Source organism: Bufo bufo, chromosome 6 (assembly GCF_905171765.1).
Source record: "Bufo bufo chromosome 6, aBufBuf1.1, whole genome shotgun sequence".
Classification (NCBI taxonomy): domain Eukaryota; kingdom Metazoa; phylum Chordata; class Amphibia; order Anura; family Bufonidae; genus Bufo; species Bufo bufo.
Window position 1 is genome coordinate 123954490 of NC_053394.1, and position 14400 is coordinate 123968889.

General features: G+C 42.1%; 2 protein-coding genes across 2 annotated transcripts in view; one reads left to right on the forward strand and one right to left on the reverse strand.

Moving 5' to 3' along the window:
* The first annotated feature begins 1646 nt into the window (after positions 1 to 1646).
* On the forward strand, positions 1647 to 3840 carry LOC121005769 (protein kinase C delta type-like). The gene is made up of 5 exons (XM_040438534.1): positions 1647 to 1725; positions 2004 to 2330; positions 2539 to 2679; positions 2790 to 2915; positions 3580 to 3840. The coding sequence occupies exons 2-5, from the start codon at positions 2271 to 2273 to the stop codon at positions 3712 to 3714; spliced, it is 462 nt and encodes a 153-aa protein (XP_040294468.1). The 5' UTR covers positions 1647 to 1725; positions 2004 to 2270; the 3' UTR covers positions 3715 to 3840.
* Positions 3841 to 12127: 8287 nt separating this feature from the next.
* ALOX5 (arachidonate 5-lipoxygenase) overlaps positions 12128 to 14400 on the reverse strand; it is a 142334-nt gene continuing 140061 nt past the window's right edge. Inside the window, exon 14 of the mRNA XM_040436555.1 lies at positions 12128 to 13090. Within this exon, the coding sequence (XP_040292489.1) occupies positions 12911 to 13090 (180 nt within the window). The 3' untranslated portion in view covers positions 12128 to 12910. The remainder of the gene's footprint in view (positions 13091 to 14400) is intronic.

Genomic DNA, 14400 nt, shown 5'->3' on the forward strand with positions numbered 1-14400 from the left:
CGCAAAAACTTTGCTGTTAAGATCATCAGCAAAAGAGCCCTGCTTGCTGAAAGTTATGATGAGTCTGTGATGGTGGAGCGACGAGTTTTCCAGCTGGCATCTGGGAGTCCCTTCCTTGTCCACGCAGACTTTGCATTTCAGACCAAGGTAGAGTATGGACTACAGGATATTAGGAAATGCCATTATATGTACCACGTCCTTCACTGCCTCATGGGCCCCACTGATCTCATCTTCTGACAACATATCATACGGGTACCTCAGTCTATTACGTACATGTCATTTAAATGGGATAATGTACCCCTACTGTAAAAAAATATTACCAGTCACCCAAGGTGTGCCATGGCCTAAAGTATCATAGGACCTATGAGGTGACTGCTGATATTATTAATATAGTAAAAGCTACATTGGGCCTCTTTTTATTAAAATGTCTAATTGAACAACTGGCCTTGTCACCTATAGCAATCAATCACAGAGCAGTTGAAGAAATGAAAGCTGAGATCTGGTTGGTTTGTATTGGTAATACTCACCATGGCGGCAGATGACGCCACTGCTATGGGACCAGGAGTGGGAGGGGGACAGTGCTGACCTCTGTCTCCGGCTCACTCTTCCTGCAGCTGCCACTAAGGGAGCTCAGAGCAAGACGAATTTTGAAGGTGTCATTGGGTTCAATGTTAAAAGGTTTTCCAGTACTTTTACACCATTAGCCTATCTTCTGGATAGGCCATCAATTTCAGATTGGCGGGGGTCCGACTCCTCACCCCCCCCGCTGATCAGCTGTTCTGCAGTATCTCTGGTGCCAGTCATTGCTGGAACTACACAGCTCTGTTCATTGTGTAGAGGGTAGAGCTGGTGACTGCAGTGCTGTTCCCTTTCTATTCAATGGAAGTAGCTTTGCAGTAACCAGCTAAGTGCACTCCACAATGTACAGAGCTGTGTAATTCCGCCCGACCTCTGGCCCCAGAGCTGCTGCAGAACAGCTTATCCGATAGGGTACAAGATGTCAGGGTAATAGGCCAATTTAGTGGTGCTTGCAGGCAACGAGTTTTGTACTATAATACACTTTATGAAGGGAAACAGGAGATTTGGAACAGTATGGAGGTAAATATCAATGTATTTATGTCAGGATTTCTGAGAAATATGGTGTTTAGAATGAGCACCATATTTATGAAGCACCTCTTTCCTTATTTCTGACATAGAGGCCGGGTTAAGTAGGTAGGGAAAAGCTCAATTGTTATCTTTTTATTTAAAAAAATCTCAGAGATCTCTATGGGGAAAGGGGTCCTTGCTAAGTTTTGCAATGGGGCCTTATGAAATGTCTACGCCCCTGGTCAGTTTATCAGTGGTTAAGGCCTCATGCACACAACCGTTTGTATTTTGTGGTCTGCATCCATGTGTCCGTTCTGAAAACATGTCCTATTTTTGTCCATAAAATGCATACTATGAACCCATTTGGTAAAGTGGTAAGGTGTTATATGTAATCACATATGCAAGTGATCATACAGGAGGGCATCTCTTTCAACCCCAACGTCTCGTATGGTCACCAACTAGAACTTAACTAATAAAAAGAGTACAGTTATACTGCCCTATAGTACCATGTGTAGCAATATACCTGTATGTCTGTTCTGTGTAACAGCTGCATGTTCTGCTCGGCCTGGAGTACATGAGCTGCGGGGACTTTTACACCTACCTACTGATGAAGGACCAGCTTGACATCCCCAGTGCAAGGTAAAGGTTTCTATTAACTACAAATCTGATCAGAACTGTATATGAGATATAAGATCGTCTCTCTTCATATCTGTGTTGTTTTATGTGCATTTAGGGTTCTAGTATTTTCTGTGGTAACAATAGTGTAGACTGCGGCCATATTCTAGTCACCAGAACCTCATCAGAAGCCTGACTGACCCATTATTAGTCACTGGGGTCTGACAGGATTTGTTGTGTGTTCTGTGGACAATCATCTATGGATCCCAGGATGTTACACTCGTTCCTTGTCTTTCTGTCAGATTCTATGCCGCTGAACTCGTCTGTGGAATCCAATTCCTGCACTCAAAGGGCGTCATCCACAGGTAATTACACTTTAATTGTCTGTTCCAGGGTTCACCCTAAAGTCTAACATCAAAATCAGCCATTTGTCACAAATATCTAATTGTAGGATCAACTCTCCAACAAATAATTGTTTTATATTTAACAGAGACCTGAAGCCCGAGAACATCTTGGTGGCTGAAACGGGCCATGTAAAGATCACTGATTTTGGTCTCGCACTTGTCAACATGCATGGAGACCGAACAGCCACTTCATACGCTGGAACAATCGGCTACATAGCTCCTGAGGTGAGCAGAATAGAGATTTTCCATATTGTAATTGTATAAGTCATCACGGATCATACACATGGCCCGACATATGCCCATTACAGTTAGAGATCATCAAATCTCAGTGTATTACATAATCACCCAGATTATTATAGTGATAACTCAGCATGGTGACCTCAGTTGTAGAACATGTTGACCAATTCAGTATCTACTCTCTTCCTCCTGATAGATGCTGGCTAGGAAGGAGTATAACGCCGGAGTAGACTGGTATTCTTTCGGTGTCATCTTGAAAGAAATGGTTACCAGTGATTGTGCGTACCATCAGACAATCGATGATGCATCCTCCGGCATTAAGAACATCATTAGAAAGGTCAGTAGTCATACAAGGTATTAGTACTACGGTTTATACAGTGATGGCTGTGAGCATGGTTTATTGGCTGTATCTCTTCTATTTACGGGTTTTTATTTGATCATTTTTAGCTCCTTCGGAAAGATCCTGCCAGACGCTTAGGAGTGAATGGTAACATCAGAAAGCACCGATTCTTTCAGCGTATGGACTGGGTCTCTGTGGAAGCCCTAGAGTTGCCTCCACCATACACACCTGAGGTAAGTACATAACCAAATGTTGTTCCAGCACCTTTTCTATTACAGGTTACAGAACTGATTCTTTATAAGAGAAGCACTGATAGGAAGAGGACAATCATTGTAATCTTGAAGTTTTTGGAGCCTGAGTATTACTGGTGGCACCAATACTAGGAAGACGATTCCATCCAGAGCTACTGTTCCATCCAGGGCGTATTTTCCATGGAATCAATAGTGTATTTGTCGGGCCAGGAGAGGCTATGGTCGCCTTAGTTAGCCTTACCCACTATTATCACTATATTTCAGAATTGGTGAAAAGTGTAGAAAGGTACATCATAATTTATGATTTTTTATGCCATAAAAAAGTTAAAGACAATGATAACTCTACCTCAATGAGTTTTAATAGAGGACTTTTCCCCGCTCATGCCAGGTTGGCAGGGAAGGGGTGGGCTGGCAGGCCCATCTCATTTATCATTATCGATGCCTGTTTTAGGCGTAGAAAATTATCTAAATTTAAATTTAGGCCAGCAGTGGATGTGCCTAAGTCATGTAGAGGCCATCGGCTCTACGTAACTTAGGCGCCTTATGTGCTAGCGCAAGAGGTATTAAGAACAGCAACTAAAACGCCAGTCTTAATAAATGACCCTAATAATCCTAATATTAATTTTATATTTCATTGTTTTTGTAGCCAACTGAACCTCATCATCGTCCTAGACCATTCCATCTGGACAAACTGGAGGCAGCAGAGGTCAGAACACCTATTTCAGCAGCGGACCAGGCCTTGTTCGAGGGATTTTCTTTTTGTCAACTTGGAAACCCTTGATGAAACACCAGCTCCATAGTCACCAGAGCAAGCTGCCCCCTGAGCCTCTGGAAGAGGAAGATCAAGTGAAGAAGAGGAGACTGGACATCACTGCAGTGATCTACAGGCAGGTACTGCAGGAATGAAGAGGAGGAGAAAGAAAGAGTAAGGAGGAAGAGGAGGAAGAAAGTGCAAGGAGGAAGAGGAGGAAGAAAGTGCAAGGAGGAAGAGGAGGAAGAAAGTGCAAGGAGGAAGAGGAGGAAGAAAGTGCAAGGAGGAAGAGGAGGAAGAAAGTGCAAGGAGGAAGAGGAGGAAGAAAGTGCAAGGGTCAGGATTGCCTCCTTCATAAACTCTTTTGAAATAAGCCATGGTAAGTAAGGTAAGTATAGGTAAGTATAGTTTAGAAATATCTATAGTTAATAGAATAAAAAAAAACACAAAAAACCAAAAAAATATAGAGTATTATAGGCTTTTTTTTATTATTTAGACTAAGTGTAGTTTAAAAATCCTATTGAATGATTATCCAAATCTGTATGTCCATTCCACAGAGGATAGAATATGTCCTATATTTGGCCACAGATGTGGACCACTTACCCAGTGAAGTCAATGAGTCCTAAAAAAAAACCTGATTTAACATGGAAGTCATCCGTATTTGGCGGACCACAGAATACATACAGACATGTGAATGCCGGGAAACAGCAGAGCGATCTGGTGGTCGCTGTTTCAGTAGCTCCCATTGCGGTGCATGAGAGCTACGGAAACAGCATAGCACAGCAAGGTATGGTGTTTCTGAGCTTCCTGTGCTATGTTGTTTCCGTAGCTCTCATGCACCGCAATGGGAGCTACTGAAACAGCGACCACCAGATCGCTCTGCTGTTTCCTGGCCGGGAGATGGTCGGGACGTGTCTCATCTAAATATTAGACATATAATAAGGGTAAGGAATAAGGCATCTAAATATTAGACATATAATAGGGGTAAGGAATAAGGATTATAAAAGATAGGAATAAGTTAGCTATAGCATAGAGGGTAAGACAGGGGGGAAGTAGATAAAGGAGGTCTGAACAGCTTAGATATAAACTAGATTGTGAGACAAGTGGAAGATAGTTAAGTTTGACATAAAACATAAAAAATAAGTTAGATGAGTAAGTTAGATATAAGGTGTACCTGCACTTTTTCAAAACTTTTGAATTGTCATAGCGACATATTGATCGGTGGGGTCTGAGTGCTGAGCTTTGCCCTGCAATCTGCAACAGACACCAGAAAACTGGCATATATCAGTTGGTAAATGACCCCCTAAAAGTTTTGAAAAACTGCGGTTACAAATAGTCATTGTATAGATATAATAGGTGGAAAAAATATATAAAAAATTTACAAAATCTAACACAATTATAGGCTAGGAATAGGATAAGAATACGTTAGACAACAGGTATAAGAGCAATATTTGATATAGGAGATAGTAAACTGATAATTATAGGTTTCATATAACATAGTTATCAGGTATAAGTATAAGATAAAGGGGTATTCCCACCTTACACATTTATGGTATTTCCAAACCTCTTCATTGACTCCTAATGGGACAAGGGACCCTCATTCTCTCCATAGATGAGATTCTCAGAGGTGAGAACAGCACAGATCAGTCTGTAGGTATGCCATAAATGTTTAAGATAGGAATTGTCACTTAATGATAAGGTAGAAAGATAAGAAAGATAGAAGATATATTAGAGATTAGATAAAGGGCAGCCATAATCAGGTCCTGTTCCACAGACGGATGATAAAGAACAAGCGTTAGCTCCGCTGTTCCTGCTCATGATCATTGCTGTGTGTACAAAATCCTCGCTCATCGGTGATCAGATCGTTTATGTGGCATTAGAAATGATCGTTTGTTGGCAGCACATCACCCTGTGTACACGGCATATGCTGCCGACAAATGGACACTGTATGGGGATGAATGATCCTATTACCGATCATTTATCCCCATACTAATGATCATTGCTGCATATAAATGTAGGTAATGAGCGCCAAACACCATGGTGTAACCGATCTTTACCGGACAGAATATCTGCCAGTGTGACAGGACCTGATATCTAATATAGAGATAAGTTATGTAAGATATAAGATAAGTATAATAGAAAATAAGTTAGAGATAAGATAGAAGTTAAGCACTAGGTAAAAATGGCCATAGACATAAGTTGTCACCTAAACACAGGATTCTGAATGTTTTACAATCTAACATTCCCTCCACTGCTGACAATCAGTCTGACAACATGATCCGCCATGCTTCATTATGTGTTGGATATCATTGATGCTGTCAGGCTTATAGGGGCCAATCAGACCTTACAGAAGAGCACAGGGGGGTTATAATGATATCCGATATTCCTCGTCTGTGCCGGGTTATTTGAGTTTATAATGTTATCGGCCCAATAACATGAGTGAGTGACTAATAAGTCATCCATCAGTCGCCCATCAGTTGCTTTTTATGTCTATGACCCGTTACAGAGTAATTTAGCTATAAGGGGTTGTAAAGGGTAAGATTAAGGGGTATAAGATATAAGTTATTACATATATATTATAAGATGTAAGGTCAGTATGAGGCTGAATTCACATGTCCGTGGAACACGGTCCGTGAGATACCGGACTGGCATCCTGCTTAGTGAAGGAGCGCACAGCGTCATTGGTTGCTATGACGTTGTGCGCTTTGTGCCGCCGCCGCAGTACAGTAATACACTAGTATGATCTATACGAGTGTATTACTGTACAGCAGCGGTGGCACGAAGCGCACGACGTCATAGCAACCAATGACGCTGTGCGCTCCTTCACTAAGCAGGATGCCAGTCCGGTATCTCACGGACCGTGTTCCACGGACATGTGAATTCAGCCTTAGTTAGAAATAACCCGTAACTAAGATAAATATAGAGATAAGATAGAAATATATATTAGGTTTAGAATAATATTACATATAAGGGGTGACAGGGCCCCATCCAGTGCTGACACTGCAGAGAACCAGGGAGTAGCCGATCGCCAGTTGATGGGGTCAGGAAGGAATTTTTTCCCCCACAGGGGGTTATGTTTTGCCTTCCTCTGGTTCATATCTTCTTACGCAGTAAATTCTATAAAGAGTACTGGATGGTTAATTAGTCCAAATTTAATAACAGATAGGAATAAAATAATTATTTTACTTTAATTCACCGTGTCTTTGTCTTCTTTTCTGTGTGCTGTGATTCAGTGTGAAATCTCCTGATCTTCCGTCATTGCAGTTCATATTTCTACACCACAGATCTGCCTGACAATATTGTTACATAATGGGGGTTTTCCAGGAAATAAATATTAATTACCTATCTTCAGTATAGATCATCAATATCTGATTAGTGGGGGACCCACATCCAGAACCCCAGCCGATCAACTATTTGAAAGGATCTCAATGCCCAGCGGTGGAACTACCACTGTAGCGGCCATATTACCTGCTAGAGGGACTGCAATATCAAGGGGGCATCCAGACAGTAATTTTCCTTTCAGTAGCTGAGACTAAGTGGGCATTCACGAGCAGGGGCGGACTGGGAACTTAAAGTGGCCCTGGAAAAAATACTAAAAGTGGCCCCGTTTTGTAGTCATGTCCACATTGATAGCAGGCAGGGCCAGCAATACCATGCTGTGGCACATTATACAACCCAAACAGAGCCAAATATTCCATCACAAAATACTGCCGACAGAAGCACAAAATACATCCCCCAAAACTTACACTGGCTGGCATGAAGAGGGCCCAGGCGGCCCCTTGGGCATCAGCCCACCGGGAAATTTCCCGTAAAGATCTATGGCCAATCTGCCCCTGTTCATGAGACTGTATGTATTTTGTGACATCCATGTGACATCTGTGTTGTATCTGTTTTTTGTTAACCCATTGACTTCCATTTGAGGCCATTGTTAGGATGGGGGCAACAAGGGGGCTGGAGTGTTGGCATTGGAACAGAGTGGCAGTGAATAAGTGAGGGCCCTTTTTTTCTTTATGTCAGTTTCCCGGTCATAACTAAACATTTTTTGGATCTGACAATCCTTATAACCAATAGGTAGGGAAGAATCTAGGAGAGGAAAGTCTCTGGAGAATGATGAAAAGCCGGGCCCAGTGACGTCTGATGCTGTTCCTGCAGGGGAGAGGTGGGAATTGTCCTGTCAGCAGAATGGAAGTGATACAAAGATGAACCTGTTCACATAAGCCTGGGAGCAGCATAGGCAATATTCGTTTTCTCAATATTTTGCAAATTTTTGGCCTAATACTTGCCATAAATTTGCAAATTCTAGAATTCATTATCTGATTTTCCAGTCATTATTTTCTTGATTGCGAAAATCGGCAATGTAATATGCTCGTATTGCATGCACAATACAGGCGTGGCTCACTTTTGCTACATTTTTTTACTTTTTTTTTTCAAAGACGAAAGACAAAGACACTAATCCCTATCACAGCACAGTAATTCCTATCACAGATCAGTAATTCCTATCACAGAACAGTAATTCCTATCACAGCACAGTAATTCCTATCACAGAACAGTAATTCCTATCACAGCACAGTAATCCCTATCACAGCACAGAAAAACAGACAGCAAATTACTTTTTATTTTATTTTTCAAAGATGAAAGACAAAGACACTAATCCCTGTCACAGCACAGTAATTCCTATCACACTACCTAACACCCTGCACTGGAACCTATCAGCTACACTATATCACTATCTAATCTACACTGACTATCTCCCACTAACTATATGTATTATATATACAGGTATATGAGCTAACTAACTAACATGTATGACAGTGTGTGTATGTGAGAGTGTAGAATGTAATTAAATAAGGATCCAAATGACTCAGCAAAGCACAGAACATAGCAATGACACTGCTCTCTCTCATGACTGCAAAAAAACAGCAGAAAATGGCTGCTGGGGAGTTTCTTATATAGTAAGGGGAAGGCAACTTTCCTATTGGTTGTTAGGGATGTTGCTAAGCTCTGACAAAGCTATTCCTGCCTTCTCATTGGCCCACAAGCAATAAGCAGTGAGGGTACTGATGAAAAAAAATCTAGAATATTCACGATTATGAAGATATAGCACTGTATTCTACATCTTCACGAATTCTCGAAGTGCCGATATTCGCGATAAAAAATTTGCGATTAGAATATTCACGATCAACACTACCTGGGAGCAGTAGAGAGATGTGGACAGGTAGAGGAGGGACTTCTCAGCACAGACATTTAGGGAAGGGGTATTCTATGGTACTAACTGAGATATATAAATGTAATGTATAAATGTAATATTAGTAAATAAGTCTGTCTTTACAAAAATGCAGAACAGGAGTAGCAGTAGATCTGACGATAAAAAGGCACAGTTCGAAGGCATATAATAGTGCAAATCTTCCCCAATATGAATGGACAGAAGCAATGATGGGCATCGTAGTGCTCCTTCCCTCTGTCTCTTTAAAGTCTCTCACTCTGCAGAACCTTAGGCAAGCAATAACATTGTTGATAAGCTTCTGCCGTTCCCCACTGAGGGGGAAGATTTAGTTACAGCTGGCCAAACCGTCTCAACGTGTGGAAGGGTGCGCTAGTTATATTCCCTCTCACAGCAGTAAGGTTTTTCTCTGCCATAAACATGCACAACATCTTGCTGACTGACTCCAGTACACGGCCTTGTAGATCCTGGACCCTTAAATTGTCTTCTCTTTTTATGGATCACTTTTAAGGCCTCATGCACGTGGCACTCGCCCAGCCGTGTCCGTATTGCGGCCCGCAGACAGTAGGTCCGCAATATGCGGGCACTGGCCGTGTGCACACCATGTGCAATCCGGAAGAAGCGGTGAGGAACGGAGGCACGGAACCCCACGGACGCACTATGGAGTTCTCTCCATACCTCCGCACCGCAAAAAAGAAAAAATAGAACATATTTTTTTGTGGTGTGGACGGATCACAGACTCATTCAAGTTGAATGGGTCTGGATCCGTCTGTGGCAGCCGCACGGATAGTGCCCGTGCATTGGGGACCGCAAGTTTTTAAAGCCACCTTTCTAACAAAAGGGAGATGATAAATCTCCCCTTAATTACTTATGGGGTCATTTATTAAGACCAGCGTTTTAGTCGACGATCTTAATACCCCTAGCCTCTACATAACATAGGCACATCTACCTCCGGCCTAAATCTGCGCAAGCTCCCATGCTGGCGTAGATTTAGACAATTTTCTACGTCTAAAACAGGGGTAGAAAATGATAAATGAGACGGGATGGCCTGTCCTCTCTTCCCCGTCTATGTTGCAGCCCCTTTTTTAGACCTGGTGTGAGCTGGAAAATGTTGCAGATTTGTCCGTAAATCCCCTTTGTGACCGAATCTTGCGACAGATAGACGCCAAAAATTGGTGCATATCTAATAATAAATGAACCCCCTTAGTGCTGGGACCAAAAGAAAAATGATAAAGAGATAAACAAAGCATATTCTCATGATGACTTTATTAATAAAATGACGACAAAAAGCTTAAGGGTGAGGAATAAATAATTTTTAAACTACAGTTATGTTTATTGCATTGCAAAAATCCAATATACCACCAGATGGCAGTAAAGGAGCACGTGGTAAGCAATTTTCATTATTTTTTTTTTTTTAGATGTGTAAGTTACAATATGAAGCAGTAAAATAATACACATAGGGGGACAGTTATTAAGACCGTCATATCACCTATCCCCCTTACTGGTGTCAGATAAACCATATTAAGGGTGTCATGTCTCTTAATAATTTTGTGTCTGTGCGCCAGAACTGAACTCTACACCAGCAAGGAGACTCCGCCAAATTTTTGGAAAAGTTTTGCCCAAGCAGGTTGTGCGCCAAACTTTCATAACTTTTTGATAGCCATATCATGCTCTGTCAGTTATTCTTCTAGAGAACATCTCTTTTATCATATGGAATCTGATGGAGAATGCTGCATTTTTGTCGGATAGTCGTACATAGATGCAGTAGAGGTCCATGCACTTGTAGAGGCGCCATATTATACTCTGGTTATACCGCATATAGTCTATTTCTGAGCATAATCCTTGAGCTTTAGAGACTTCAGCCCAAACATCAACGTGCTTGCCTCGTACAAAGTGAGGAGGTGATAAAATGGAGAGGTCTCATAATGAAAGACTGGGTGAACAAACGAGGGCTGTGGTGGCATGAAATCTTACTCTGTGCCATCTGTCATCTCCTTAGTCATTGGTTTAACTTATATTTCAAAATATTGCTGATATGCTTTTTAACTCTTATGTAATGTAAAAAAAATAATAATAATCAGATATCATATAGTACATGACAATCTATTTCTAGCAAAGCTAGTCGCAGTTGAAGGATGGAACTAAGCATGTGCGACCACCTCAGCGCGGTGGACATAGAGATGTGGAGCAATAGCAGCCATATAGATATATTTTATAGAATAACTCAGTCACTATACTACATTTGGGACAAATGTAGTCTATATAATGCAAAAGTGCAATCTTTTTCAGTATTAGTAAATAAGAGTAAGCTTATGTTATATGTACTACTGATCTTGAGCAAACGTGATTTTGGAGTTATCCTTTATCTCTTTTTACTGAAAAAGAATAGATTTTATGCTATTTGACCTGGCACTTGTGCTTGATAATACATTTTTTCGGATTGAGCATTTACAAGGAGTGTGCCCCGATTTTTCTATATATTTTCTTCACATTCAGTCACAATATGATGATTTTCCAGCAAAACAGTTTATTCAGTGCTGGATTTGGTTGTGAACAGTAGAACTGTGGCAGTTTCCATATACTGGCATCAGCCTTAGGAGCTGTTTTTGCACCACATATAACATACAGTATACGCTGGGGAAAAAAGGCTGTAAATGCATAGTATACTACACTTTTCTATCCTGCAGAGCCTAGCAAAAAAAGCATATACATTAAATGGATACTGGAGTGTTTTGACGCGTTGGCTGCTCCATTCTGACGGACCTCTAGGGCCCCACTGTTTGTGGACCATCTACTGGTGTGTGAACTTCACCCTCTCAGGACCAATCACAGGAGTTAATGGGGTTCTCTAAGAATGTATCAGGATGGCCTTCGGCAACCCATATTAGGATGTGACTAGGAGGGGTTGCCTCCATTTCTACAACTGCTTAGGAGGGGTAAGGGGGCGGACGGGCCTCATTAAACTGTGCTCCGCTGTTGAGGTCTCTTTAGGGCTCATGCAGAGGAACGTATTTTCTTTCCGTGTCCATCCTGGGGTTTTTTTGCGGACCGTATGCGGAACGATTCACTTCGATGGGTCCGCTAAAAAAACGGAAGTTACTCCGTGTGCATTCCGTTTCTGCATGTCCATATTTCCGTTCCGCAAAAATGTAGAACATGTCCTATTATTGTCCGCATTACCGACAAGGATAGTACTGTTCTATGAAGGGCCAACTGTTTTTGCAGATCCGTTTTTTGAGGACCGCAATAATACATACGGTCGTGTGCAAGAGCCCTTACAGTCAGATGTGCTGTCAGGCTGTTCAGTCTGGCAGCATATCTCAAGCACGATCGGTCGACTGCTACCTATTGCAGAGCAGGACCTCTGCTCTACAATAGATTGTAATCATATGATGGGAAGCTCAGCAATGTAAAGTGAAGGGGGTGCGTAGTGAGGTGTCACCACAACGTCACCCCATCCAGGCAGCTCTGCAAGTGGATGGAACCTGTCCTATTTATATTCTAGGATGGGTTACTTGCAGCCATTTAACTAATTCTTGGAGAACCCCTTTAAAGGGGTTGTCCAGGCTTATTTTTAACACCCCCACATACACACCCAGCAGATCCTGTGAAGAGGCCTATACCTACATGTTCTCCACTTCTCCATATGGGCTCCGTGGCATCCAGGAGGTCTTTAATAGACTTTTGGTTCTCACCTGAAAACTTCCTGCATGGACAAGGGTCACATGCACTAATGTAGCCAATGACAGGCCTTAGTGGTGATTTGTCCCCAAGCAGGTGAGGGGAGGGGGCAATTTAAAAAGAAAATCCCGGAACACGCCTTTAAGGCAGTGAGTTATTTGTATAGCATAAAACATGAACGCAGTTTGGTCAATATGCAGCACATGAAGCATAAGTCCTGCAAATAAAGCTTTCTGCAATTGGTCAGATAACGGTTTAAGTCCAAGTCCCAGTGACACAATCATGTGTAGGACACTGCCGATCCAGCAAGTATCTTCACTAAACTTACACAGCGACACTGTTAGGGATCTTGTCTGGAGACAGATAATAATACGGCAGCTTCTTATTCTTGTTGCGATCAAGGATGAAGCTGGTGATGTCTTCAAGGTTCTTCCTGAATTTGGCCATTGCTTTTTTCACTGGTTTTTCAACAAAATGTTCATCAGGATACATCCCTAGAAACAACTAGATATACAACATGGTATAAGACGAAACATAGTGGAGTGCTATTTCCTGCAGTTGGGGTAACGGGGAAATAAAGAACACCATTTACCGTGGTGTGGTTCTCAGTAGGGAGACACTTATAGGCAGCTAGTGGAAGCAGTCACCAGTTTTTGGACAGCAAATATAAGATCTCTCATATGAAAGATTCAGTAACTTAACATTGATTTCTAAGAATCAATTTGGAGCAAGATTAGCTTTTTATCTTTAAAGGGAGTCTATCACTAGATTTTGACCTTCTAGACCGCTTACATAGCGCTCTGGCATAGCAGTCTATGATTCTAATGGTACCTCTGATGTTTTCCTGTGAAGTTCCCTCAAGCTAAAAACTGACTTTTATTCATTTGTAAATTAGGGCTCGCAAGTGCCCAGGGTGGCGTTCACCTCGTTGGTGCCCAGGCTGTTCTGCCTCTTTTTATCATATCCCCGCCCCAGCCTCTTCCTGTGCCCGCCCCGCTCTTCCTTTGCGTCCTCCTTAAGTTCTCTGCAGCGAGATCCCGCACCTGCGCTCTCCATTGCTTGGCCGGGGCATGCGCAGTAGCTACTGCAATGCCGTGCCCACAATGGGCATCGCAGTGCACATGCCCCGGCAAAGCTATGGATAGCGCAGGCGCGGTATCTCGCTGCAGAGAAGGAGGACGCAAAGGAAGAGCGGGGCGGGCAGAGGAAGAGGCTGGGGCGGGGATATGACGAAAGGAGGCAGAACAGCCTGGGCACCAGCGAGGTGAACGCCGCCCCTGGGCACTTGCGAGCCCTAATTTACATATGAATAAAAGTCAGTTTTTGCCTTGGGGGAACTTCACAAGAAAACATCAAAGGTACCATTAGAATCATAGACTGCTATGCTAGAGCGCTATGTAAGCGGTCTATAAGGTCACAATCTGGTGACAGACTCCCTTTAAGAAATGCCTGCAGCTGTTTATCTGCTGTCAAAGTAGAAATCCTCTGAGTTCAGACTTTAAAGGATTATTTGGGATTTTGATCATAACAATCACAGAAAATAATGCACTATAATAATAGATGCAATCATAACATATGGACTAAGCCCTCACTCTATTGATAAAATGAGTGAGGGCTTAGTCCATATGTTATGCTTTCCTCTATTATTATAGTGCATTATTTTCTGTGATTGTATAAATGTAGCCATGTACATCCGCAACATTCATTATCATATCGTGCAGGATGTTATATATTTTTTTTCCGTGATTTGATTTTGATCATAACCCTCCAACAGTCACATTAAAAATGGAAAAACCCTCCCAAAAATGTCACTT

Excerpts from the sequence above, each read along its gene's own strand:
- LOC121005769 (XM_040438534.1), top strand. The coding sequence starts at position 2,271 with ATGCATGGAGACCGAACAGCCACTTCATACGCTGGAACAATCGGCTAC. Across the intron at positions 2,331-2,538 it reads TCGGCTACATAGCTCCTGAG|ATGCTGGCTAGGAAGGAGTA; the intron begins GTGAGCAGAATA and ends TCCTCCTGATAG. Across the intron at positions 2,680-2,789 it reads TTAAGAACATCATTAGAAAG|CTCCTTCGGAAAGATCCTGC; the intron begins GTCAGTAGTCAT and ends GATCATTTTTAG.